The 27,897-nt window shown below is 34.9% G+C and overlaps 1 protein-coding gene across 1 annotated transcript in view; it reads right to left on the bottom strand.

Moving 5' to 3' along the window:
• The window catches only part of LOC149802116 (adhesion G protein-coupled receptor V1-like), a 513,020-nt gene that overhangs the window by 213,221 nt on the left and 271,902 nt on the right, over positions 1–27,897 (bottom strand). The window contains exons 47-55 of the mRNA XM_089956897.1: positions 22,081–22,456; positions 21,158–21,283; positions 18,457–18,639; positions 15,699–15,838; positions 12,550–12,649; positions 10,113–10,292; positions 5,651–5,899; positions 3,749–3,833; positions 1,627–1,771 (exon numbers count right to left, since the gene is read on the bottom strand). Coding sequence (XP_089813023.1) covers positions 1,627–1,771; positions 3,749–3,833; positions 5,651–5,899; positions 10,113–10,292; positions 12,550–12,649; positions 15,699–15,838; positions 18,457–18,639; positions 21,158–21,283; positions 22,081–22,456 — 1,584 coding nt within the window. The remainder of the gene's footprint in view (positions 1–1,626; positions 1,772–3,748; positions 3,834–5,650; positions 5,900–10,112; positions 10,293–12,549; positions 12,650–15,698; positions 15,839–18,456; positions 18,640–21,157; positions 21,284–22,080; positions 22,457–27,897) is intronic.

Below are 27,897 nucleotides of genomic sequence, written 5' to 3'. Positions count from 1 at the left end.
TGTTATACATAATATAACAAACCTCTGTGGGGGTAACTTGTCCATATTCATACAGCAGAGATAATTTTTCCTCGATTTCCTTTCGTGAGTCAAGTTGAAAAATGGCCACCAACATTTTATTTCAAAACAAAACATTCCAGAAGGAGGGGTTAAAAAGCTTTTTCCACAATCACAGCCAATCAGTAAAAAGAATACTGCACAACAGTTTCATGGGCTTATTTGGACCAATCAGAATCACATAAAGTGATATGTTCACATGTTATAATATCAAAAATATTAAACTACACTATAGGCAAAGTGTAAAAACTATGTGATAAAACTCTATAACTGCTAGTACCCATGTCTCTCTCATCATGATATGGTAGTTAACTCTATAACTGCTATCTGCATTATGAACCAAATTCAATAAAAATGTGTTTTGACAGAAGAAGGTTAACAAACTGCCTTGGAAACCATTTTAGTAAATTCAATATCTTTTCACTTCAAGATATCTGTGCATTTCATTTTGTAAACTAATAATGTTTTAAAAAGACAACCAAAATGGGCAAATTATACACCCATCCCATGTTCAGTAGTCCTCTATGTAGCTGGCTGAAATTTTCTGGATAGAAACCACTATCATATCAACCCTGATCTTAACCTTTTGACCTCAAAATCAATGGGTTTTATCCTAATTACCCTAAATATAAGCCATCCACAAAATATGGTCCAGATGTGTGATGTAGAACTAATGTTATTGAAAGACACACATTTTATTCTTTCAGTCAACAACCTTGGCCTCTGAACGTCAAAAAAAATAAGCATCAAGTGCAAGTCAATCACAAACTTTGGTCTAGCTGCGTGGTAGAACTATTGTTATTGTGTTGAATCCATTTTTATCATTTTAGAAACAGTGATCTTAACCTTTTACAACATGTTCATGTGATTTACAATGAAAAGCAACCACAGCTGATGGAAACATTGAGTTATTGTAATTAAACCATTTTGACCAAAAATGTCCCTGCCCAAGTGCAAGCTATCCACAAGGCTTGGTAAGGGTAGATGGTAGAGAACTTGAGCTACTCTGGAGAAACCATTTTTCTTTCAGCCACAGTAACCTTGATGACATAAACTTCTGATACCAAAATCAAAAGGTTTTTTCTTGACCCAGCTAAAAACAATCTGCAAAGCTTGGTAACTGTAGATGGTGGGCAGTTTGAGTTATGTGTGGAAAACAGAGCTGGTAACAGCTAGATGGATTGGCAAACAACATCATAACATAATACACACTGTCTAATACCAGGCAAATGAAATAGAAATAAAGGCTTAATAAAAAGCTCAGTGTTTTTTTTCTTTCAACAACTATTGTCATACATCTGACAGAATAAGTCAAGTAAAATGGTTTCATTTTAGTCACTGGGTCCAAAGTCATACCACATTATATCCAGAATCATGATCGTAAGGGCATAAGAATAAGGGAAATTTAGCATTTACTCTCCTGACAAGAAAATTTAACAATAATGAATTACACCTCATAATTTATAACAGACATAGAGTAATATTCATTATTGTTTTTAATGAGATTATTTTAAAGACCTTTTCACCTTTTAAGCTTTTCCAAACATAATAAATTGTGGTGTACTCTACCTCTGGGGTAATTCTGTAGTCCAGCCCAAGATTTGTTCCATCAACAACACTCTGTGCATAAAAGAAGAGAGAGACATCGCCAAAGGTTCCCATGTCCCGTAACACTGTCAGAGAGATGTTTTTACTGACTTCATCAACAGACACACTGAAAATAAAAGAAAGTGACAGCGGGAAAAATGAAGAAAAATAAAGCTCTGGTTGTACACAAGTATTTTAGCCTGTTTAATTACAAGATTTTATTAAAATATTAAAATTTTGCATTCAAACAAGTATTTGATGAGAACTAAAACTATCACACTCAAATAGCCAACGAGCATATCTATAATTAAAATTGGACTGTAGTCAAGTGGCATATGTTTAATTAATACTGGACTGTAGCCAAGTGGTTTGTATTTAATTAAAATTGGACTGTAGCCTAGTGGCATAAATTTAATTAAAACATGACTGTAGCCAAGTGATATATATTTAATTAATATTGGATTGTAGCCAAGTGGCATATGTTTAATTAATACTGGACTGTAGCCAAGTTGCATATATTTAATTAAAATTGGACTGTAGCCAAGTGGCATATGTTTAATTAATATTGTACTGTAGCCATGTGGCATATGTTTAATAAAAATTGGACTGTGATCAGGTAAATCAAGTTTCTTTACCAAAGTATGAAAAATGAACATGGTGACCAACTTGTTAGGTTCATGTTACGATGGGTATACATAATTCATTTAAAAAAACGGACATAATTTAGTTCACATCATAAATAATGATCATGATTGATTGGTTGGTATTTTTAATGGTGCTTTTAACATATTTAATGGGCATATTATGCAAAGGAAATGGGAGCTATGTACATTTTAATTAATATTTTCCAACAACACAGTAAGGCAGCTGACCCAGGCTGGCTTGTGCCTATATCAAGGAAATGGGAGCTAGGTACATTTTAATTAATATTTTCCAACAACACAGTAAGGCAGCTGACCCAGGCTGGCTTGTGCCTGTATCAAGGAAATGGGAGCTAGGTACATTTTAATTAATATTTTCCAACAACACAGTAAGGCAGCTGACCCAGGCTGGCTTGTGCCTATTCAAGGAAATGGGAGCTAGGTACATTTTACAACAACACAGTGAGGCAGCATACCCAGGCTGGCTTGTGCCTATATCAAGGAAATGGGAGCTAAGTACATTTTACAACAACACAGTAAGGCAGCTTACCTAGGCTGGCTTGTGCATGTATCAAGGAAATGGGAGCTAAGTACATTTTACAACAACACAGTAAGGCAGCTTATTCAGGCTGGCTTGTACCTATATCAAGGAAATGGGAGCTGGGTACATTTTCCAACAACACAGTAAGGCAGCTTACCCAGGCTGGCTTGTGCCTATATCAAGGAAATGGGAGCTAAGTACATTTTGCAACAACACAGTAAGGCAGCTGACCCAGGCTGTCTTGTGCTTATATCAAGGAAATGGGAGCTAAGAACATTTTCCAACAACACAGTAAGGCAGCTTACCCAGGCTGGCTTGTGCCTATATCAAGGAAATGGGAGCTAAGTACATTTTGCAACAACACAGTAAGGCAGCTGACCCAGGCTGTCTTGTGCTTATATCAAGGAAATGGGAGCTAAGAACATTTTCCAACAACACAGTAAGGCAGCTTACCTAGGCTGGCTTGTACCTATATCAAGGAAATGGGCACTAGGTACGTTTTACAACAACATAGTAAGGCAGCTTACCCAGGCTGGCTTGTGCCTATATCGAGGAAATGGGAGCTAAGTCCATCTTCCAACAACACAGTGAGGCAGCATACCTAGGCTGGCTTGTGCCTCTGTCGAGGAAATGGGAGCTAAGTACATTTTACAACAACATGGTGAGGCAGCTTATCCAGGCTGGCTTGTGCATGTATCAAGGAAATGGGAGCTAGGTACATTTTACAACAACATAGTAAGGCAGCTTACCCAGACTGGCTTGTGCCTATATCAAGGAAATGGGAGCTAAGTACATTTTACAACAACATGGTGAGGCAGCTTATCCAGGCTGGCTTGTGCATGTATCAAACCTGATAAGGGTAAATTTAAAATATAAAGTTCCATTGAGTTTTGTTTTACATGCCTGACAGAAAACAACTTACACAGCAGAGTCTGGTGCAAACTTGGCAATTCCTTTGGTCCCATCATTAGCATTAATGATCACCTGAGACACTGTACCATTGGATGCTGAAAAAGATACCATGCTGATGATAAAAATCTTAAAATGTGTCATATTCGGTACTACTTGTTTTGGACCAAAATCTCCTAATCAGGCTTTACATATATAACACCAATCAGATATCCTATCAAAAGTCAATACTAAGGGTAGTGTGCCTGCTGTCCATGCCACTTTACTCCCCCTATGATTCAATCAGGCACTAAGTCAACTTTACTTAGCTGGATAAAGCACAATTAAAAGTAAAATACATTTCTGTAATTCTTACTTGATTGTAATACACTCCCTCACTAATTCAATCCTCACAAGCTGAAGAAAAAACACTCAACATTTTCTGGTTTGTTAGAAAAAGGGTCCAAAGAAGATGAGGCTTGCCGAGTTTCCTTTTAATGAAAAATGTATACAAAGAGTGGTATTTCCTTGATACAGAATACATACTGTTCATATATTTTATTTATATCACATACAAATATATATATTTGCCCTTTGAATGGAGTTAAGATTTACTACAGGCAGCCGTGTATTGATCGAGTGAATGAACTCCTCACATCCCGAGTGTGTCCGCTACAAAATGTAGTTCTATGCCTTTTGTGGCTATTCACAATCACTTTTGCATATTGATAAGTTGATTGTTTTCTTATCTTAGTTTCTTTTTGTTCTCACATTGGTTAAATCAATATAATACACACTTATGATTTAAACTTGAATGATGGTTTTAATAATAAACGTAGAGCACTATAAACTCTAGGTTAGCTACACCATTTACACGAACGCTAAGCTATTCACCTACTGGCTCATGGGAATTATTGTGGAATACAAGCTAAGCAAAATGATGAACCAACAAGACGTAATTAAAATATTTTAATATATTTGAAGTTGATCTAAGTCATTATTCTGCTTTAGAAACAGTACCACTGACCATAAACTCTCTCTCTCTCATCCTTTGGTCAGTTTGACTTAACTTTTACTATCATTCATAAGTCCAGAGACATCATGGGATGACACAAACAAAACTCCTCTACGTTTGTCATTTCATAGATTTTAGCCTGTATCTTGCTACAATGGTCCAGACAGAGAGAGAGAGAGAGGCCTTTGTTCATTTTCATATTTAATTAATAATAACTTTTATAGTATGTTTAAGAAACAACAATAAAACATTAAATACATCACAGTATGTGTACCACATAACTTAGGAATTTACTGTAGAATGTCGACATGGTTTGCAACTTTGCATCATTGATAAACACTGTAGATAATTCCCAAGGAAAGTGCACATGTATTGTTATAACGAATCCTATTCTTACTTGGTGTAATTTCTATTTGAAGCCCAAATTCCTTTTCTCTCTCACTCCACATTTCTGCGTAGCTTGTCTATTATGCATGAGAGGGGAGGGGGAACAGGAAGCAGAAAGGATTGTGATGAAAATGTGTACCATATTAAATTCATTTAGAAAACAAGGATTATTAATACTTTTATTGTTATTTTCATATGTCACTAATGATTAATGTGTGGAAATTTATCATTGATCTAGATTCAACTGTAGATGATTGCTAAAATGTTCATATATGCGTATTATTGCGCCATAGGTGGATCACAATTTGGTATACCAATAGTATTGATATATCAAAGTGCTTATACCAACACTTTAAATCCCATTTTATATATATATATAAGTGGAGAACTGAGAAATTAATGCAGTCCAAATTTTTATTTCATTTGATGATGTACCAACCAATACTTTTAAATTGCCTCTATTATCAGCTGTGTGCCCTAAGGATTAACTTATATGAGCATTAAGCCAGGGGAGACTATTATGCATTAACTTACCTAGCCTTGGAGGTGGTGATCCATCAGTGAGAAGTGAAACTAAGGTTAGCCTGATGATGAATACCTCATCCACCTCTGGTATGTTATCCTCCAAAATCTGAACACTTATGGTGCCTGCCATGACTCCATCACCAAGATCTATGTAGGACTTCAAGGCCACAAAGTCTTGGTTTGGGGTTGCCAATACCTGTTCACCACTCAACACAGATATGGACCCCGAAACCACCTCGTACTCAACTCGGACAGTACCTTGAAATGATAAAGATATTATTCTGAATAAAGAAAAAAAACCATTTATTAACCAAATACTGTATTTGTCCTTTGAGAAGACCAGGAGGCCAACCTAATTTATACAAAAGTGTTGGGGCAGAGCTTATTACCAAAGATATCTCTAGTAAATATCTGCCAAAATGTAATAAAAATGTAATACACATGTTATAAAAATGAAATAAAAAAGGGACAGGCCTTATCATTAAGCATGGTATTATCGTTAGCTAAATACAGTTCTCTCATAAGATGACCAGAAAACCTTGAAATTATGGTAATAATTTATGTCAATTGATTTTTCAAGCATGCCAAAAAAGTTATACTGATTTATTATAAACACTGTAAAACAATGACAGCAAGAAACATCTGGCCACATCTATATTTGAAAGTTACCAAGTATTTAGGTATGGATATAAAACTGACATGAGATAGAACTCCTGAGCTATTTCAATGATTTGTTATTGCAAATCTCCACACTATATTCTTTACTTTTTATAATACTGCCTTATTGCTTACCATCCCAACCCATCCAGCCCACATGGTCTTCCAATTGTGACCATATAATTTTAATGGGATCTAAGGGATGAAATAAAACAAAACAATACCCTCTCTCACATGGTTACCAAAGGGAGAAGCAAATTATCATCTTGTGTGAAATTCCACCAAACAGTTTGAGAAGAGATATGGTAACAGACGAATGGAATTTCCCACAATATCCCTGACATTTTAAAAATGGGACAATCCATATGTGCAGTTCAACTTTCATGATTTAAAAAAATGCATAAGTTAAAAATTAAAAATCTTTTAGCAAAATTATAATATAAAACACTAAAGTTTCTAGTGATCAGATTATTCTCTAATATAATGCATGACTATGGTTTCCAAAGTCCAGAAACAATCACAACATCTTTTACCTTTCTTGATGGAATAGAACATGTCAATGTCAGAAGAGAATGACATGCAGAAAGCAACAAAATGTAGCAGGAAAAAGGGAAGCATACTTCAAAGCTGTGCTTCTCTGAGAATACTTACCCATTCACTTTAGGAAAATAAGCTACACTCTGAATGAAACCTTCCCCAGAATATGAAAATATTAATTTTGTCTGTATATTCCATATAGACAAACAGAAGAAATTCTTACACAGTATCTCCCCTCGACCACCACTAGGTGGAACCAATTTTAATCTGAACAATTCAAGGATGCTTGTATTTGTGGGGACTGTGACTTAGTGGGTTTATTGTAAGGTGATCAGGTTAAGTATTCTCAGTGAAACATAATTTACTCCTTTTTGAATACATTCCCTGATCACATTAACATTAGAACAATAGATAATAGGAGGAGGGAGCAACCTACCTCTATCACAGGCACCCTTCAAGTGAAGAATGAATGGCATTGAAGGACAGCCCAATCTTCTAACTTGATAAAAGCAAGTACTAATGATCATACTAAAAAATTGTATCAACTCTTCGTACTTTGGGAAGATCTAATGAGAGCACAGTCAAAGCTACTACCCATGATGAGCTTCTTCTGACATCAACTGGATCCAACAAATTCAAATTTTGTCTCTGCAAAGGTAAATCCTTGATACAAAAACCAGAGAATGCTGACTGCACATACCAGGGAATAACTTCTGTTATGTCTCAGATACAAATGTTATGGTTGATAGAGAGGCTTGACAGAGAATAATCTAATTTCATGATCTGAAATTGTCATGAGGCTATTCTGATCTTTTGAGAATTCAGCATACTCTGAGCATACAAATCTCTTCAGCCACAATGATAGGGGATGCTGATGATTATACTTTTATTGGCCTTCACTGGGAGAAAGAATTGTATTGTTCCATGACAACAAATTCTGTGGATTTCAAGTAATGCTTGTGGACACAGACAGAGTCTTGCATGGTTGCTTGTATCTATTGAAGAGAAGGGGCATTATGTAGACTCCTTGACTGACTGCTGATTGCAACCTCTCTGTTGATGCCCTGACTGCCTGCTGATTGCAGCCTCTCTGTTGACTCTCTGATTGCCTGCTGATTGCAGCCTCTCTGCTGATTCTGATTGCCTGCTGATTGCAGCCTCCCTGTTGATTCTGATTGCCTGCTGATTGCAGCCTCTCTGTTGACTCTCTGATTGCCTGCTGATTGCAGCCTCCCTGTTGATTCTGATTGCCTGCTATCTGCAGTCTCTCTATGTTGACTCTCTTACTGCTAATTGCAGCCAATCTGATGACTCCCTGGTTGCTTGCTGATTGCAACCTGTTTTTAGTTACAAAGCCTGGCTGCATCATTTGACCACAGAACAATCCGATATGAATGGATATTGTACAGGTCCATTGAAAGGGCATGTAGCTTGCTGTTGGAAAGCATGCCTTGTAGCTTCATTGAGGATATGGCTGAAGGTCTGAATTGATCAATCTAAACCCAGGTTACATTTAGGAAACACGCAACTGATTTTGGTATATTCAAGTCAAAATCAGCTAGCATATAGCTTACGAGATTCTCTCCACAACTAAAGGATAAACTCTTTTCTTTGCAGAGCTCTCCTTACAGCATCCCCAGGGGCATAAAGTTCCAAACCAGAATGCATAGGTCAGGAGATTTAGTCACTACATGTATCTTCATTTGAGAAGGTAGGCCACCAAGTGCCTGACATGATATGGAAAACTTTTCAATAGAGTTGGTCCTTCCAGACATGATCAAATCTGATCATAACGTTCATTTCCAGAAGATTTATTTGAAGAGGTAATTCATCTGGACACTAATTGCCACTGAAGGCAACCATTCATGGCAATATGTGGACTCCCCAACTGTAAATCAACCTTGATAATCTGTAATGCCTGAACAGGAGGGAGATGAACAATGGTATTACTGTGATACAATCCTTGTCCAGATGAACAATGGTATTACTGTGATACACTCCTTGTCCAGATGAACAATGGTATTACTGTGATACACTCCTTGTCCAGATGAACAATTGTATTGCTGTGATACACTCCTTGTCCGGATGAACAAACTATTGGGATCAATCATGATCTAACCTTTCCTAGTTCACTAAACCTATGAGGGAGAGGAGGTCATTCCTTCTCTTCACCAGAATAGAACTTATCATGTATTTTTTAAAGATATTGTCCATATATGCAGGAGTACTTAAATTTATCTCACTATTACTGCAAAGAATAACCCATAATCAACTGACTTGCTGGTTGAGTTGACAACACATTTTGGCATTATGGTCTTTTGGTTTTTGATGGATTTAACACCATTTCTTAGCACATGATAGGCTATACATGGCAGCCAGTATATTTGGTGGAGGAAGAATTTGGGAAAACACTGGGAAGAACCAACAACCCATGGGAAGTTACTGATTAGCTTTCTTTATACCCATGTTGTCAGAGCCTGAAACTCAAAACCATGTGGACTGAGTTGAAATATCAGTGATCTGTAAAGGCAATTGCCTTAGACACCTGGATGGTTTGAATTTAAGAAGATTTCATAGGAGTTTCATGAGGTCTTGCAAGCCTATGACAATAGTACTGAGTGAAAGCTTAAAACTAGCACCACCTAGCAGTAGTAAAGGGAGGTAAATGGCAAGAGTTTCATCCATTTTACGATCAATTTCAGATAACTACCTTTCCATCCTAAAACACAATTAAGAACTCTATAAGAAAAGTTTTCAATACTCAAGATCGCTAATTTGGAACAAAATCCCAAAGAAAATTAGAGAAAGTAGAAATATAAAGGCATTTAATTATAATCTAATTCAATGGATGAAAAATGGAACCTGTTTGATTTCATAAATACATTACAACTTAAAGTATAAATTTACTAACTTTCCACATTGTTGTCTCACTACTTTTGTAATATATATATATATATATATATATATATATATATATATATATATATATATATATATATATATATATATAATGTACCCAGTTAAAGCATGTTTATTTATATTTTCTGTTTATTGTGAAATTATACAAATATAGCTTATTATCAGTGATTTGTGTGTGTGTGTGTGTGTGTGTGTGTAACTATGTACATATATTTTCAATGTAAATATGCATATACTAGAGGGCCACAAGGAGGTTTACTTCCATGCAACGAATTGTGTCACCCTCTTTAAATAAAGTCATTATTATCATTATCATTATTATTATTATTATTATTATCATTATTATTATCAACTGTACCAATGGCTCCAAACTTCCTGTCCACCTGGATATTCACTGTACGGTTGCCTTCATCTACCCTGACATTCAGGGAGTTGGTGGCAAACTGGACTACACCATGTGGGTCATTACTGCCCTCTATTGTGATACTTGCTGTCTGAAACTGAGGGTTGATAATAGCTGCTCCTGTTGGACCAACACCTTCAAAATAATGAGGAAACAGATTTGTATGAGATGCTTGTAGTGAACTCCAATCTGAAACACCACTTCACTGGCAATTTCCAATTTTCAACTAACAGGAAAATAGCAGCTGCATGTAAGACCTAACCAATCAACCTACAAATATAGGATAGAATGTAGATATAAATACTAACATTATCAAAATGCATTTGAATTTTAATTTTTTTGGGAAAATTCAATTTTTGAGTAATTTCATGAGAATGAAATTTGATGGATTGTTTTCATTTCCTTATTATTTCTAGTGTATAGCTAATCTGATTTTAAATTGTAGATTTCTCAATACCATTTAGTTGATGAATATGTAAGTTATATATGTTTCTTTCTTCATAGTATATATTGTAATGAATGTAAGTCTTAGGACACTATACAAATGTTGGACATAACAATATTGGAACCTGAACTGCTGAGCTGCCTTATATCCATTTATTTTGTAGAACATTTGACTTAATTTATTAAAATCAATTAAATGCAGTTCCAATTGTTTGTAAAAGATGAACAAAATATTGACAAAAAATATAATATAAATATGACTACTAAGGTGCACAGATTAATGGGTATCCTCTGCTGCCTAATTTTACAAGTTGCATTTGTGCCTAAGAAGTAACTTGAGAATGATCTTCAAAATATTTGGAGAAACACAGTTCTCTCTACTTGGTCAGGTATGTCAAGGTGAACCAGTCAGTGTTTGAAAATAATTTTGCAATTTTACTCACTAGGCAACCAGCTACTTACAAAAACTACTGGTCCATCTCAAAATCCACTAAACCTCCTGTAAATGTTATAGTTCACTTAAAAATGCCCAAAATAAATGGTTTATGGTTAACAATGGAACATTAATTGTGTTGTTTGTAATTTGTTATATTGTAGTAAATCTTACATGATGGCTCAACATGTCTGAATCAATGTACCTTTTCTAAGGTCACTCACCAGGTGTTTTCTCATTGCTTTTGAGGTTTCCAGCATTGGTTTTTGTTTGTGGGTTTAATGCCATTTTCAGCACACAATAGGCTATACATGGTGGCTAGCATATCTGGTAGAGGAAGAACTAGGGGAACCCGAGGAAGAACCACTGACCCATGGGAAGGTGCTGGCAAACTTTCTCACACAAATATTTCCATAGTCTGAGATTCAAAACCATGTGGACAGAGCTGAGATGCCAGTGATCTGTAGGAGGTGAGTGCCTTAAACCACCCAGACTCCTTCCAGCAATAATAAAATGCCAATAAATTCTGGTTTGAGCCTTTCTGAAATCAGTTATCTGTAAGAAGTGAGTGCCTTAAACCACCCAGACTCCTTCCAGCAATGGTAAAATACCAATAAATTCTGTGTGTGTGTAATTTGGACTTTTTAATGTAGCTTTAACAATTTTTCAGTCATATTGCTACAATGTCTGCAATGTGGCAGTTTATAGTGATGTCTAGCACTGGGGCATCATGCCACAGACATGTAGCATGATGTCCCACCCAGTCACTTTATCCTGACACCACGCTGACCAGTCCAAACCTCTTAATGCTGAGTGCCAAGCAAGGCACCTGTTAGTACCATTTTTGTAAGTCTTTGGTATGACTCGGCCAAGGATCAAAACCACAACTGCCCACATCTGAAGTGGACACTCTAACCACTAGGCCACCAGAGTGGTTCAATAAATTCTGGATTGAGTCTTTCTGAAATCAGCTATCTGAAAGTGAGTACCTAATACCACCCAGACTCCTTCCAGCAATGGTAAATTACCAATAATTCTGGTCTGAGCCTTTCTGAAATCAGTTATCTGTAAGAAGTGAGTGCCTTAAACCACCCACACTCCTTTCTGAAATCACGTTGAACTGAACTTTGCAAAACACTTTTTGATCCAGGTTAACCATCTTGCATCCAATCATGAAATAAGTCCACTCAAAGATAACATTAGAAATTATGATCTGATTGGTTTATTTTAGATTCTACTGACCAATCACACTGCTTCCTACATTGATTCCTTGGAAATAGCTCAAGATTTGATACTACAAATAAGCACAAAAATCATGTGTACACCCCTGAAATGAAGTGCTGTAATTTTGGATTCAAAATTAACAATAAAACAAAAACAATGATTATTTCACTGAATGGCAAAATACTCAGATGGGATATGGTCTAGGAAAAATAGCTAGCTAGATTAAAAAAATCATTGATCATAGAAGGCAGACTGCTATTTCAGGCTGGATAGCAAGTAATGTACTTCAACCTGTGGTCTTAACATTGGTCAGTTGTATCTGGTATTCCTCATTCACTTCAGGGATGTTATCTTGCAGCACCCTCACAGTTATCATCTCTATCAGATCTCCCTGAAGAAAAAAACAGAGATCCAATAACATCAAATAAACACTGTGTATGTTTTATTGTGTGTCTTAGACTAGGTGCATAGCACCTGTACTTGGTAGAACAGTGTGTAACTTTAACATATTAATTTTGAACTCCATCTGACAGCAATACAAGAACACCAAGGCATGTGGCATACACTTTGCACTGCACTAAATAAAATAATTTTGCTCTTGCATAAATGATGTCTTGTTTAGATTTTGTTGCTAGAGTAGAAACAGCTGCAATACCAGATATAAAGTTTTAATTTTGTGACAGGATTTTTCTTTTAAGATTAAAAAACAACTACCTTTACAATGTCAAATTAATAATCAATGACAAAAGCATCATCATAAAAGGTAATTACAGACACAAACATTCTCACTAAATAAAATAAACAAAATGTAATTATTGACAAAAACATTCTCACTGTATTTCCTATTTAAAATGTTTAACAAATGACAACGTTGAGCTGCAGAAATTGTAATTTAATGGAAATAAACTGGCTTTTTTATTGCATAATTTTTAAACTACATACCAAACAAGACTAATTGGAGTCAAAATTAACAAGCAAGAACAAAAATGAATAATATCTTAAGATTTTATAAGTCAATAAACATTCACAGACATATCTATAGCCACTGTCCCAAATTATTTTTAAAATATTTAGAAAATGGTCATTAACAATTACTTCTGTCAGCATAGTCATTAAATAATTACATCTATCAGCACAGTCATTAAACAATTACTTCTATCAGCACAGTCATTAAATAATAACTTCTATCAGCATAGTCATTAAATAATTACTTCTATCAGCACAGTCATTAAATAATTAATTCTATCAGTGCAGTCATTAAATAATTAATTCTATCAGTGCAGTCAATAAAAAACAATTACTTCCATCAGCATAGTCATTAAATAATTACTTCTATCAGCACAGTCATTAAATAATTACTTATATCTGCATAGTCATTAAATAATTACTTATATCATCATAGTCATTAAATAATTACTTCCATCAGCATAGTCATTAAATAATTACTTCTATCAGCATTAGTCATTAAATAATTGCTTCTATCAGCACAGTCATTAAATAATTACTTATATCAGCATAGTCATTAAATAATTACTTCTATCAGCACAGTCATTAAATAATTACTTCTATCAGCACAGTCATTAAATAATTACTTATATCAGCATAGTCATTAAATAATTACTTATATCAGCATAGTCGTTAAATAATTACTTATATCAGCATAGTCATTAAATAATTACTTCTATCAGCATAGTCATTAAATAATTACTTATATCAGCATTAGTCATTAAATAATTGCTTCTATCAGCACAGTCATTAAATAATTACTTATATCAGCATAGTCATTAAATAATTACTTCTATCAGCACAGTCATTAAATAATTAATTCTATCAGTGCAGTCATTAAATAATTAATTCTATCAGTGCAGTCAATAAAAAAACAATTACTTCCATCAGCATAGTCATTAAATAATTACTTCTATCAGCACAGTCATTAAATAATTACTTATATCTGCATAGTCATTAAATAATTACTTATATCATCATAGTCATTAAATAATTACTTATATCAGCATTAGTCATTAAATAATTGCTTCTATCAGCACAGTCATTAAATAATTGCTTCTATCAGCACAGTCATTAAATAATTACTTCTATCAGCACAGTCATTAAATAATTACTTATATCAGCATAGTCATTAAATAATTACTTATATCAGCATAGTCGTTAAATAATTACTTATATCAGCATAGTCATTAAATAATTACTTCTATCAGCATAGTCATTAAATAATTACTTATATCAGCATAGTCATTAAATAATTACTTATATCAGCATAGTCGTTAAATAATTACTTATATCAGCATAGTCATTAAATAATTACTTCTATCAGCATAGTCATTAAAAAATTATCAGCATAGTCATTAAATAATTACTTCTATCAGCATAGTCATTAAAAAATTACTTATATCAGCATTAGTCATTAAATAATTGCTTCTATCAGCACAGTCATTAAATAATTACTTATATCAGCATAGTCATTAAATAATTACTTATATCAGCATAGTCGTTAAATAATTACTTATATCAGCATAGTCATTAAATAATTACTTCTATCAGCATAGTCATTAAAAAATTATCAGCATAGTCATTAAATAATTACTTCTATCAGCATAGTCATTAAAAAATTACTTATATCAGCATAGTCATTAAATAATTACTTATATCAGCATAGTCATTAAATAATTACTTCTATCAGTGCAAGTCAATAAAAAACAATTATTTCTATCAGCATAGTCATGAAACAATTACTTCTATCAGCATAGTCATTAAATAATAACTTCTATCAGTGCAGTAATTAAATAATTACTTATATCAGCATAGTCATGAAATAATTACTTCTATCAGCATAGTCATTAAATAATAACTTCTATCAGCAGTCATTAAATAATTACTTCTATCAGCACAGTCATTAAACAATTACTTATATCAGCATAGTCATTAAATAACTACTTCTATCAGCACAGTCATTAAACAATTACTTCTATCAGCATAGTCATTAAATAACTACTTCTATCAGCACAGTCATTAAACAATTACTTCTATCACCATAGTCATTAAATAATTACTTCTATCAGTACAGTCATTAAAAAATAACTTCTATCAGCATAGTCAATAAACAATTTTTAGCTTAAGTTTTGTGCTCAGTAGAATGTTTTCATAAAATGTACCCTGTTATGAGCTCAAGATCTGAACAGAGATTTAAAACTTTTTAATGAAAAATCATATTTGATACTCTTGCTATAACAGATAGTAAGTTTATATGTGTAGACACAAACAAGAAGTTATAGCCAATTTGATTTTAAACACATTTGGAATGAAGCTATAAAAGATACATGTTGAAAATGTGAGCAAACATTTAATTTTTGTGTTCAGGCAGTTTTCATGATTTTGTGAATTGGTCATAGAGGAGAAGGCATTCACTGCATAGTATTGCTTACCTCAATGAAGTATAGTGTGCCCTGGAACGAGTTGAAGTTGATAGCGGGGTCTGCATTGTTTAGACCCTGTATGTACCAGTTTACAGACACAGAACCATGGGCTGGGAGAGTTCTTGTCACACTGATTGTCACATTATCTCCTGTAGGGGATATAAAGTTATTAACATCATAATCAACATCAGAATCTAGCCTGCACAACTCTATTTATTGCAAAACCTACAACCCTTCCATAAAAAATGAAAAATCCTTCTTTCATGCAAAAGAGTTATGTGTAAAACAATGAATCAAGTGGGTGACACTTTTCTTCTACTAAGTATCTTTATTTTGAGCATGCAAAAATCATTTTATATATGGAAGATATTTGGTATGCTGTTAGTTTTATTTGTTTTTTAATCTCAGGAACAGATGTCATGGGTAATGTCCTATTAAAATCAAGAAGTAAAATTATTACTGAATTAAATGATCGTGGTTGGGTATTTATCAAAGTGTAAATTTGTACCTAATTATACACAAAGTAAATAAAGTTCAGTGAACTTTGTGAATGTTTAAGTAACAATTTACACTTCAGTAATTACTCAACCATGATCAGCTAATCCTTATAATTCCAATTTTCCTCCTTTCTGTTGTCCAAACAATGAACATCATCTTCAAAGTATTTGATTTTAGGTAGCTTGTAGTTTTCTTGCATTAGCCTCTTCACACTACACCAGAAAAAGTAGCCCTATTTCAGCTAGACAAAGTTTCTTGCATTAGCCTCCTCACACTACACCAGAAAAAGTAGCCCAATCTTGGTTAGACAAAGTTTTCTTGCATTAGCCTCTTCACACTACACCAGAAAAAGTAGCCCAATCTTGGCTAGACAAAGTTTTCTAGCATTAGCCTCTTCACACTACACCAGAAAAAGTAGCCCCATCTCAGCTAGACAAAGTTTCTTGCATTAGCCTCCTCACACTACACCAGAAAAAGTAGCCCAATCTTGGCTAGACAAAGTTTTCTTGCATTAGCCTCTTCACACTACACCAGAAAAAGTAGCCCTATCTCAGCTAGACAAAGTTTTCTTGCATTAGCCTCTTCACACTACACCAGAAAAAGTAGCCCCATCTCAGCTAGACAAAGTTTTCTTGCATTAGCCTCTTCACACTACACCAGAAAAAGTAGCCCCATTTCAGCTAGACAAAGTTTCTTGCATTAGCCTCCTCACACTACACCAGAAAAAGTAGCCCAATCTTGGCTAGACAAAGTTTTCTTGCATTAGCCTCTTCACACTACACCAGAAAAAGTAGCCCCATCTCAGCTAGACAAAGTTTCTTGCCCCCTATATAGTATCATCGATAGAGCAGAGTGTCAGAACAGGTCATGTCAGTGATCCAAGGTACTTTTTTCACTTATGATTATTTTTTAACCAGGTTAGAACTATTTTTCAACATTAGGCATGCATCGGGCAACTGTTAATTTAGTAATCATTGTTCTTGCTTTCTATGCATTTCAATCTTCAAAAACCAAAGTTGTGTCCAGTTTTATTGACATCTCCTGCTTTCATGTCATATGAGGATGATCCTCAATAACAGCTTAAGAAACATACGGTCAAAGGAAAAAAGCAATAAATTATCAATGTAGTAAGGTTCACAAAACCTGCCATGTCCATTTTTTTTGGCAACAAAGGTGAGTGTTCAAGTACAAGAAGGACTGTATGATTAAACTGTTTGAACTTCTAAATGGCAGTTTTATCTTTGGGTTGCAAATGTGAATTAAAATCAAAGGAGTGGTGATGACAATTGGCTTGTTCATGTTATAGTTATTATTATGGTTTAAGAAGCAGGTATAGTCAAAGCTTGACCTAAAGTGCACTGGAAACTGATTGGGAACCAAACCTAATTCCCATAATTAACCAATGTGTACAAAATTCCATATCAGTATCACGTGACAATTTATATCCAGTCAAATAGCAGAAAATTTATTCAGTTCATAACAATAAAAATTATTCATTATTAATGGAAACCGACACCCAAACAACACAACTCAAAAGTGATATAGATAAGAACTCAACCAATAACACTTGTGGGATGCTGTGGGAAAATGTTGGACTTGGATGCTCTGCAGTAATGTAACTGCTTGTGAGATGCTGTGGGAAAATGTTGGACTTGGATGCTCTGCAGTAATGTAAACTGCCTGTGAGATGTGAAGAGAAATGCTGGAACTTGATGATTCTCTGTAATGTAACTCTGGGATGCTGAATAGAAGTGTGTAAGTTGGATGCTATATGGTAATGTAACTCTGGGATGCTGAATAGAAGTGTGTAAGTTAGATGCTATATGGTAATGTAACTCTGTTGTTGTTGTTGTTGTTGTTCTAGGGTTAAATGCCATTTTTCAGCACAAGATAGGCTATACATGGTGGCCAGTATAACTGGTGGAGGAAGAACCCTGAAAAACCCAGGGAAGAACCACTGACCCATGAGAAGCTACTGGCAGGCTTTCCCAAGTACCCACGTTAGCAGAGCCCTGGACTTGAACCCATGCAGACAGAGGTGAGATGGCCTGATCTGGAATGGTGAGCGCTTTAGACCACTCGGCCACTCGGGGCCCCATGTAACTCTGTGGGATGCTGAATAGAAGTGTGTGAGTTGGATGCTATATGGTAATGTAAATCTGCCTGTGGGATTCCAAGGAGAAATGCTGAAGCTAGGCGCTGAAAAGTGCTGTAACCCTGTTACCAAACACAGTTGAAAAAATATTAAAATGAAATATTTAGCACTGACCTTCTTTTGCAAGAAGAGATGTTGTGTTGAATGCCAGGATTCCTGCCACATTGTCATTTTCCAGTATGATGATGGTTGCAGTGCCATTTCTAATATCTGCACCTCCTGTAGGATTTGTAAGCTGTACGATGACTGTTTCATTGTCCTCTGGTTCGGTATCATCCAAAACTGTCACAGTGACCACTGAAACATTTGGAAGCAAGTTAACTTTTTAGATTAAATTCATTTAAGAATTTCAAAGTTATCTGATCAGGAAAGTATCATGTATAATTTACTCCAAGAAGGTATTACAATATTCTAAAGAATCAAGTTGTAAACACTGCTGTCTGTAAGCAATAACAAGGCTAACAGTATATAAAGTAAAACAACTGGCATATGGTATATGATTTTTTTTTTTTTGTTTTATGTTTTGAGGGTTGTGAAATATCTGAGCTAGCACATATTGTCTGTGTGTACAGTGTGATTGCAATTTATACGATCTCAATTTACTCGAATTCAAAATAATGTGAGATGGGGACAAATTTGAAAAAGTTCACTACTGTTGAGATAACTCTCTCATACATATGGATTGTGCTACAGTCACAAGAAAACATTACCCACAATGCCCAGCTCTTACGCCCCCAACATTCTGTTCATTGTGGCCACAGTGCTGCATACATATGTAAATGTACAAATTGGTTGTTACAATTTCGGAAGGTTATTAATGATGGCATCTAAAAGACAAGCAAGTGATACTCCAAAGAGACCAAGGAAGGCTATTTATTGAGAGGTTAAACTTGAAGTAGTGAAAAGATATGAAGCTGGTTAGAGTACCACCATGAGAAAGTATGCTTTGAACCATAGTGAGAGCACATGTAGAACAATATGTGACAGTGTGGGAAAAAAATTAAAGTGTAAAAGTTAGAATCTCCCTTTCAAACCAGAAAAGTTGCTATACCCGCCCCAACATAATGGACAGGATCGAAGGATGTTGGCAATGTGGCTTGATGAATGCTACTGTTCAATGCAGCTTTCGTTTTTTAATTACATGTACATATATTCTGTTGACTAAAATTATAATTTCATGTTTTAAGTTCATTTTGCTATGCTTTTTATGAAAACCTTTATTATTTTTTAATTTTAATCTACTTTGCAGAAGCATCCCCTAATTTTAATATACAGAATTTATATGGAGAAAATGATCTCAATTTATGTGAATCTCAAATTATGTGTTCACTTCAAAAACATAATCCGTGCATAAATCGCAATCACACTGTAATCTGTGTTGAGTACTGGCATTAGAAGTGTTTGAGATCAGAGTTATCTGCCCCAATGACTTTACTGTTTTTTCAAATGCAAATGAGGTACATATGACAGTCTTGGGGACACAAACTCGGTGTTATGCCCACATGAAACCCATATGTGATAAAACTCTTGCAAGCATGCATCCTAGTGATGAACACATGTGCATTCTACCCCAAACACATAACATAATAATATAACTGTGACCATTTTGTTTGTCATCCCACTGAGAGCACCAGCATTGTTGTGATAAGCTGTTTTTGTAGCATTTGTTTTAGAATAGCGATGTATAAAGTACATCCAAAAAAAATGTGTGTCTTTGAAAACCAATCTGAGTTTCTTTTGTGTGAGAATATTAAATTAGATAATTGCAATGAGTATGAATAATGTCAGGACAAAAGCACTGGCGTTCAGTGTGTAAAGCATTATGAGAGAATTTGAATCTGTGGCTAAATGGAAATTAGGTTGCCAGTGGAGTAGTCTGTTTGTGCATTAACAGATATGGTCAAAACACTGCTGAGCCCTGAATGCATCATATTGATTTATTGATGAGGCTCAAAAGGGCACTGTATGATTTATCAAATATGTATCCAGAGCAAATCAGTCCACTTAGGAATCGTGCTAAAAATTGCACAAATGGATACTCAGCGTGAAAAGTATATAATGAAAAGTATGACAAGTCACTGTATGAAACTGTACAAGAAAATGAGGCTCCCAGTAATGATATCAGACAATAATATCATCGAAGACACTGATGACATTAAAATATCCCGTGAGTATCACGAAGGTAAATCAATTAGAAAAATTACACCTTTGTCCTTATAATATTAAAATATCAGTGGCATCCACTCTCACTAGCAAATGAGAGATTTTATGAAACTGTGTTCATGTACATGGGAGCAAAAACCATGGCTCAGATATACAAGCACTCCAAAACTTTAGAATCATTGCATTTAATGCTGTGAATAGACATATGTGCACTGGGTTGGTGCAGGACATGGTGATGGAACACTATAGCTTGAGTCAAATTTTACATAAGTTTGCAAGGTTACTGGTTGAGAATTATTCAGATTGTGAGCGTGTTTACTTCCTTCAAGTAATATTTCAGATTATCATAAATAAAAAGCATTCTATGTTTGATGGTCGGAAAATTACAAACTATACTTTACATGACACTTATTTTTTTGTATGAAAAATCCAATAAAGCAGCGTCTTATGTAAAATTGAAAATTCAATGGATATGGATGTAACAAATGCACAGGTGACCTTTTAAATTATACCAATATCAATTGAACCATTAGTGTTACAGAGAGAGATGAAAGTTTTCACACACTAAACAAACAATATATTTTACCACAGCATGAAAGTATCGGTCAATGAAAAATATTAGGTGAGTGTGAATTGGAACATGTTGACTCACACTTCCTTGTCTCTCCTGGCAGGAAGGTTAGTGTGGCACCATCAGCAACAAAGTCCTTCCCATACACAGCTGTGGACATGTTGGTATTGACTGACCACCGCACAGACACCTCCCCTATGCTGCCACCTGCCAAGAAATTGTCAGAAACTTTTAACTCATTTGATATTCTCAAGAAAGTTGATCTATTATCTTTGTGTATAAATTATCTATTTTTGTGTCTTATTCAGATATTCTTCATGGCAGGGATGATTTGGAAACAGAGTCTTATTCCAAAACAATAAATAAATAGATGATGTCTTATTTTTTAAAATAATAGTCAAACTTCATACATGATGATTGTGATGATGTGAAGCAAAAGTCTCATTTTAATACAATACATAGACTAATTCCATGGTACATATGATGATTTGATGACTCAGTCTCATTCTAATACAATACATAGACTAATTCCATGGTACATATGATGATTTGATGACTCAGTCTCATTCTAATACAATACATAGACTAATTCCATGGTACATATGATGATTTGGTGACAGTGTTATTTGAAAACAATACACAGTCTAACTTCATGGCATAGATGACAATGTGGAGATTGAATCTCATTTAGAGATATTAAATATCCTAACAAGTGATGATCTAAAGCAATAAAAAGTCTAACTTCATGGCATAGATGATGATTTGATGACTCAGTCTCATTCTAATACAATAATTATATAGCCATATTTCATATTGCAGTCATCAGATTAATTTCCAAGAAATATGTGAACATCCTAATTTATGCATTTTATATGATGGTCGAAATCGATTTTCAGAGCTAACTGGACATAAACTTGTAGTTTCATTGGAGAATGGAAGAAAAATATTCCAAAAGTTATTGAGCCATAGTTTCTGGGTAAGACAACATAGTGTGACAAACCTACCTTCCCTATCCACAATTATATTCACTGCCAGCTGTGGCCTTTCCTCCACAGGTAATACTTGACCATTGTCCTGTGCCTGAAGACTGTTACTATAGATACGGAACATGCCATAGGCAGCATCATTCTTCAGTATTATTACTGTTGCATTCCTAAGTTCTCCTAAGTATGCTGAGTTGGCTGGTCCAGGAGTTTCACCAACAACTTCAACATTTGTAAGTCGGACAATAAACACTTCATCTAGTTCTGGGATATTATCAGCTAGAATGGTTACTGGCACAGACCCAACTGTAATGCCTTCATTCATGATGATGTAGCCATTAGTGACCACATTGAAATCCACCCCAGGTGTTGCCCTGTTACCCATAAGAATGGATGCCTGAAACAGAATGTGTGTATAAAGTATCAGAATTCAACAGGCCAAAATAGTGTGTGTGTGTGTGTGTGTGTGTGTGTGTGCATGTGCATGTGTATGTATTGATGCAGGTCAAGGTCTGGACTATATTGATTGTGGAAGTTATTTCAGCCATTTTATGTAAATCGCCATGAACCCCAAAGGAGAAGGCTCATCTGAATGGTTGAATCATTGTTGTTGTTATTGCTGTTGAAGGGTTTAATGCCATTTTTCAGCACAAGATAGGCTATACATGGCAGCCAGTATAAGTTGTGGAGGAAGAACCCTGGAAAACCCCCAGAAGAACCAATGACCCATGAGAAGCTACTGTCAGGCTTTCTCATATACCTATGTTAGCCGAGCCTGAGACTTGAACCCATGCAGACAAAGTGAGATGGCAGTGATTCAGAATGGTGAGTGCTTTAGACCACTCAGTCACTCAGGGCCACCATCTGATTGGTTGAAGTGGCAAACTGTTACAACAGCAATACTAAATTCTTGTCTCATATTCACATTGGCATAACATGCTGGCTGTATGCATAGAAGATTTACTTCAGTTGGATATACATACATTTTCAACAGCTATGTACTGGGGGGATCTTCAATATACATCACTGGTTGGATAAATTCTACATAATAATGCATATAAGCATATCTGTCAGTTTCATTTGTCTTAATCATTTTGCTTAATTATGCTATTAGGGTTTTTGCAAAAGAATAAGTACAAGACAAACGGGGTTACAAATCAGTGAAAAAAACACAAAAAACACTGGCAACAGCAAAAAAATCTAATATGTCATCTAGATATTTATAAAAAGATGGAAAACAAATTTCAGCTTTATCATAGGTCATTTTTGCTTAATCACGTTACGTTTTTTGTGAACAATGCAAATAATAAAACAAAAATCTACAACTTTTTAAAAAATTGGAAAACTGCTATAAAATTATGGGTCATTTACAAATTAATACAAATAAACACCACATTCTATTTATCTCCTTTGATTAATTTTCTTTACCTAAATCTGTTTACAAGGTCAGTCTCAAAAAAGTCCAAGAATAACAAGTTCAGAGTGTTAAAAATAAAAAGATTGCAAGATAACAGTCACAAGAACTTTAACAGGGACCAATTCCAAATTTTAAATGTCAAATTTTTGGTATGATTTGGAACAGTTTATAAGAAAGCTTAATGTACTAATGGAATAACAACATAAAATCAATATGCCTCCCTCCCCTGGGAGAGTGGAGACATAACAATGGGCTGTAACATTTACAAAAACTTCAAACAATTACTTGCTGGGAGAGAGAGAGAGAATACAACAGAACACAAGTTACCTACAAGTTGTAGTCATCAGGGTTAACAACTTTTATTAGCCCAGATTATATTACTCAAGATTTCCGTCTTGTTAGAGACCACTCCAGTGGCCTAGTGGTAGAGCATACGCCTTGGATGTGGGAGGTTGTGGGTTTGAACCTCAGTTGATGCATACCAAAGACTTACAAAAATGGTACTAACAGCTGCCTCACTTGGTGCTCAGCATTAAGAGGTTAGTGTTAAGACTGGTTGGCCTGGTGTCAGGATAATGTTACTGGGTGGGGCATCATGCTACATGTCTGCGTCATAATGCCCAAATGCTAAACATCGCTATAAACTGTCACAATGCAGACAATGTAGCAATATGACTGACAAATTGTTAAAGTTATACATTAATAAACTAAATCACACAAACACACCACACACACACCATCTTGTTAGCTACAATTTTAACTAGATTAAGCAGCCAGAATTAACATGGAATACTTCACTCAAACCAAACAACTTGTAATTCAGTTCAGTGCTTTTCCAACTCATAAATCCAACACTGAATGTCTCTTGCAATGTATGTATAGGGGAAAGCCTACACCAAAAGTAATAACTGCATCACTTTTTGGAATACAGTGCTTCTAACTGGGGGATGTCTCGTGGTGGCATAATAACAAATGACCTGCATGCAAATTTGAAGAGGAAAGGCAAATAATGTACAACGCTTACATTAAGTTTAGTTTTTACTTGACTTTTATGGAAATAAGCATGCTTGGAAGTAGTGACTCTGTATACAAAAGGTTAAACATCATCAAACTTTAAACTGTCCCAAAACTATCCCCATGTACTGTTCATTGAAATTGTCCCATTGTACTGTTTTTAGTACATTTGCCAGAAATGTTCTGTTTATACAGTAACTTTTTCCACTTTATTTGGAGATGACTGATTATGTGTTGTTTCCTGTTACTGATTGCTTCAATGTATTAGACACATGATTAATTGAATGGATGGTTTCTTCAGTCCTGCAACTTAAGAAAATTCCAATCATTTAACACAACATGCTAAATTCATGACCCGTTCAATAAGGAATTCCAATCATGCTAAATTCATGACCAGTTCAATAAGGAATTCCAATAATTTAACACAACATGCTAAATTAATGACCAGTTCAATAAGGAATTCCAATCATTTAACACAACATGCTAAATTCATGACCAGTTCAATAAGGAATTCAATCATTTAACACAACATGCTAAATTCATGACCAGTTCAATAAGGAATTCCAATAATTTAACACAAAATGCTAAATTTTTCATGACCAGTTCAATAAGAATTTCCAATCATTTAACAACATGGTAAATTCAAGGAATTTTATTGTATTTGATTCTACAAATGTCCCATCTAAAGTGACTTCTGAAAATTCCTGGATTTTCACCAACTATTCTCATTCCTGACTCTTTTCCATTTTTCTGGCAGAATGGGAACCCCATAAATAGTCTTATGAAAGTGAACTCTCACACCTGGTTAATAATTAATAGCATATTCGTGCCTTAAATAGCTTATCTGAATTTCTTCACCTGCCCATTACAACTTAATATTTTTCTAAAAAGATTTTGTCCTTCTTTTATAAACAAACAATTAATTAAATATTCCAACCCTTTAAGTCTTTTTTGGAAAACTAATACCTGTTTCATTATCATCCTTAAACAAAAGATAGCTGTTTCTTCAATTCAGCAAATCTTATTCTGTAACCTTGGCAACATTACTTGTATTAAACCTGTCTGACTATACTGTTGACAAAATTGAAAAGAAATGTCCATTTTCCATATCAAATAGTTTATATTTTTAAATAATACAGTATGTACATCAATGTCCTCACTTGCCTCATTAGTACTGTCCTCCATTTTGAGCTCCACATGTTAAAACCCAAACTGTCTCTGCATGTTAAAACCCAAACTGTCTCCACATGTTAAAACCCAAACTGTCTCTGCATGTTAAAACCCAAACTGTCTCTGCATGTTAAAAGTAAAGTATGACTGGAATGGTATCCCCCAAAAAGTAAAGTATGACTGGAATGGTATCCCCTATGGAAATGGTCTAATACAAAAAAGTAAAGCATGACTGGAATGGTATCCCATATGGAAATGGTCTAATACAAAAAAGTAAAGTATGACTGGAATGGTATCCCCTATGGAAATGGTCTAATACAAAAAAGTAAAGTATGACTGGAATGGTATCCCCAAAAAAGTAAAGTATGACTGGAATGGTATCCCCAAAAAAGTAAAGTATGACAGGAATGGTATCCCATATGGAAATGGTCTAATACAAAAAAGTAAAGTATGACTGGAATGGTATCCCATATGGAAATGGTCTAATACAAAAAAGTAAAGTATGACAGGAATGGTATCCCATATAGAAATGGTCTAATACAAAAAAGTAAAGTATGACAGGAATGGTATCCCATATGGAAAGGAATGGTATCCCATATGGAAATGGTCTAATACAAAAAATGGAGCACAACAGTAAATATATTTGACCTCATTTCTGAATAATAAGTCTGCTAATACATGTAATGAAGTCCTGCAGATGACCTGTCTTATACAAAGCATAATTATCTTCACATAATGTACCTGGGTAGCAAAGTGGTAACCTGGTCAAAGTATGGCTGGAATTGAGTTAATATCAGAAATGGAGCAATACAGTAAATATATCTGACCTCATTTCTGAATAAGACATCTGTTAATAATGAAGTCTAGCAGATGAAAATCCCATACCTGATCCCTAGTTCCAATGCACTAAAAAGGATATAATCACCCATTTAAGACTGATTTCACTTGGATCTCCAATTCTACTTAATATTCAAAAGACACCTCATGCCAAAATGTAAACCATGGAGAATATGTTGTATCAGTTGTTAGAATAAATTGCAGAGATGCCACCCACAGATGTCACCCAAGAGATGCCTTTCAGACATGTCACCCAAAGATGGCACCAAGAGATACCACTCAGTGATGACACCCAAGAGATACCATTCAGACATATCATCCAAATATGGCACCAAGAGATACCACTCAGTGATGCCACCAAGAGATGCCACCCAAGAGATGCCATTCAGACATGTCACCCAAAGATGGATCCAAGAGATACCACTCAGTGATGCCACCCAGAGATGCCACCCACAGATGCTACTCAGAGACGGTACCAAGAGATCACAGCATCATTAAACAGCATCATCTTCTCCGACTCACTATCAGTACTTCAGTAACTACATAATAGAAAACTGAAGAATCCATTATTGAAAAACATACTCATGAAAAATACCGAGCTGAGTGTCTCCCACAATATAATATACTGTTGGTTACCTAGCCATATTGGTATTAAAGGTAATAAAAAAGTGGATCGCACTGCTAAAATGGCCCTTACTCAAAAACCATCTGATTTTAAAATACCATATACTGATTTAAACCTAGTGTCAGAAAGTCCTTACATCAGGAGTGGCAGGCATCATGGAATGATGCAGTGAATAACAAACTTCATGCAATCAAGCCAACTCTAAGAGAATGGACTCCTTCCTACTAAACCATGCATAGGGAGGAGGTAGTCATTGCAAGAATCCAAATTGGTCATACTTATATCACCCACTCCCACATACTAAAAGGTGAAGACCCACCAGAGTGTGTTTCTTGCAATGAACCATTCACTGTTAAGCACTTTATGATAGAGTATTCTGACCTGCAACCTATGCACGATCAGTATTACAATGTGCATAGCATGAAGGAACTGTTTGATACTATAAACATCACTCGTATTATAGAGTTCAGGAAAGCAGTGACTATTTACTCTAAACTCTAACTTTTATGCTATCACCTTGTGCAGTTTTCTGCAATATATATACTGTCTCTTTTTTAATACCTTTTTTTCATTCTTCATTAACATACACCATTTACATCTCCCGTTGATCGGGAAGCTTTATTTTTCACCGTTACCATCTTATCATTTTAATTTCAACTATTTGGTTTTGATATCGCTGGTCGATATGAGACTTTTTATAATTTGTTAAAGATTATACATATAATATTCTGTTTGGCACTAAATAGCCTAACAGTGCTGATGCACCATTAAAACA

This window comes from Sinohyriopsis cumingii, chromosome 4 (assembly GCF_028554795.1).
Source record: "Sinohyriopsis cumingii isolate HCF-2022 chromosome 4, ASM2855479v2, whole genome shotgun sequence".
In the NCBI taxonomy this organism is placed as follows: Eukaryota; Metazoa; Mollusca; class Bivalvia; order Unionida; family Unionidae; genus Sinohyriopsis; species Sinohyriopsis cumingii.
The sequence above is the reverse complement of the archived record's forward strand: the minus strand, read 5'-3'. Positions and strand labels throughout refer to the sequence as shown.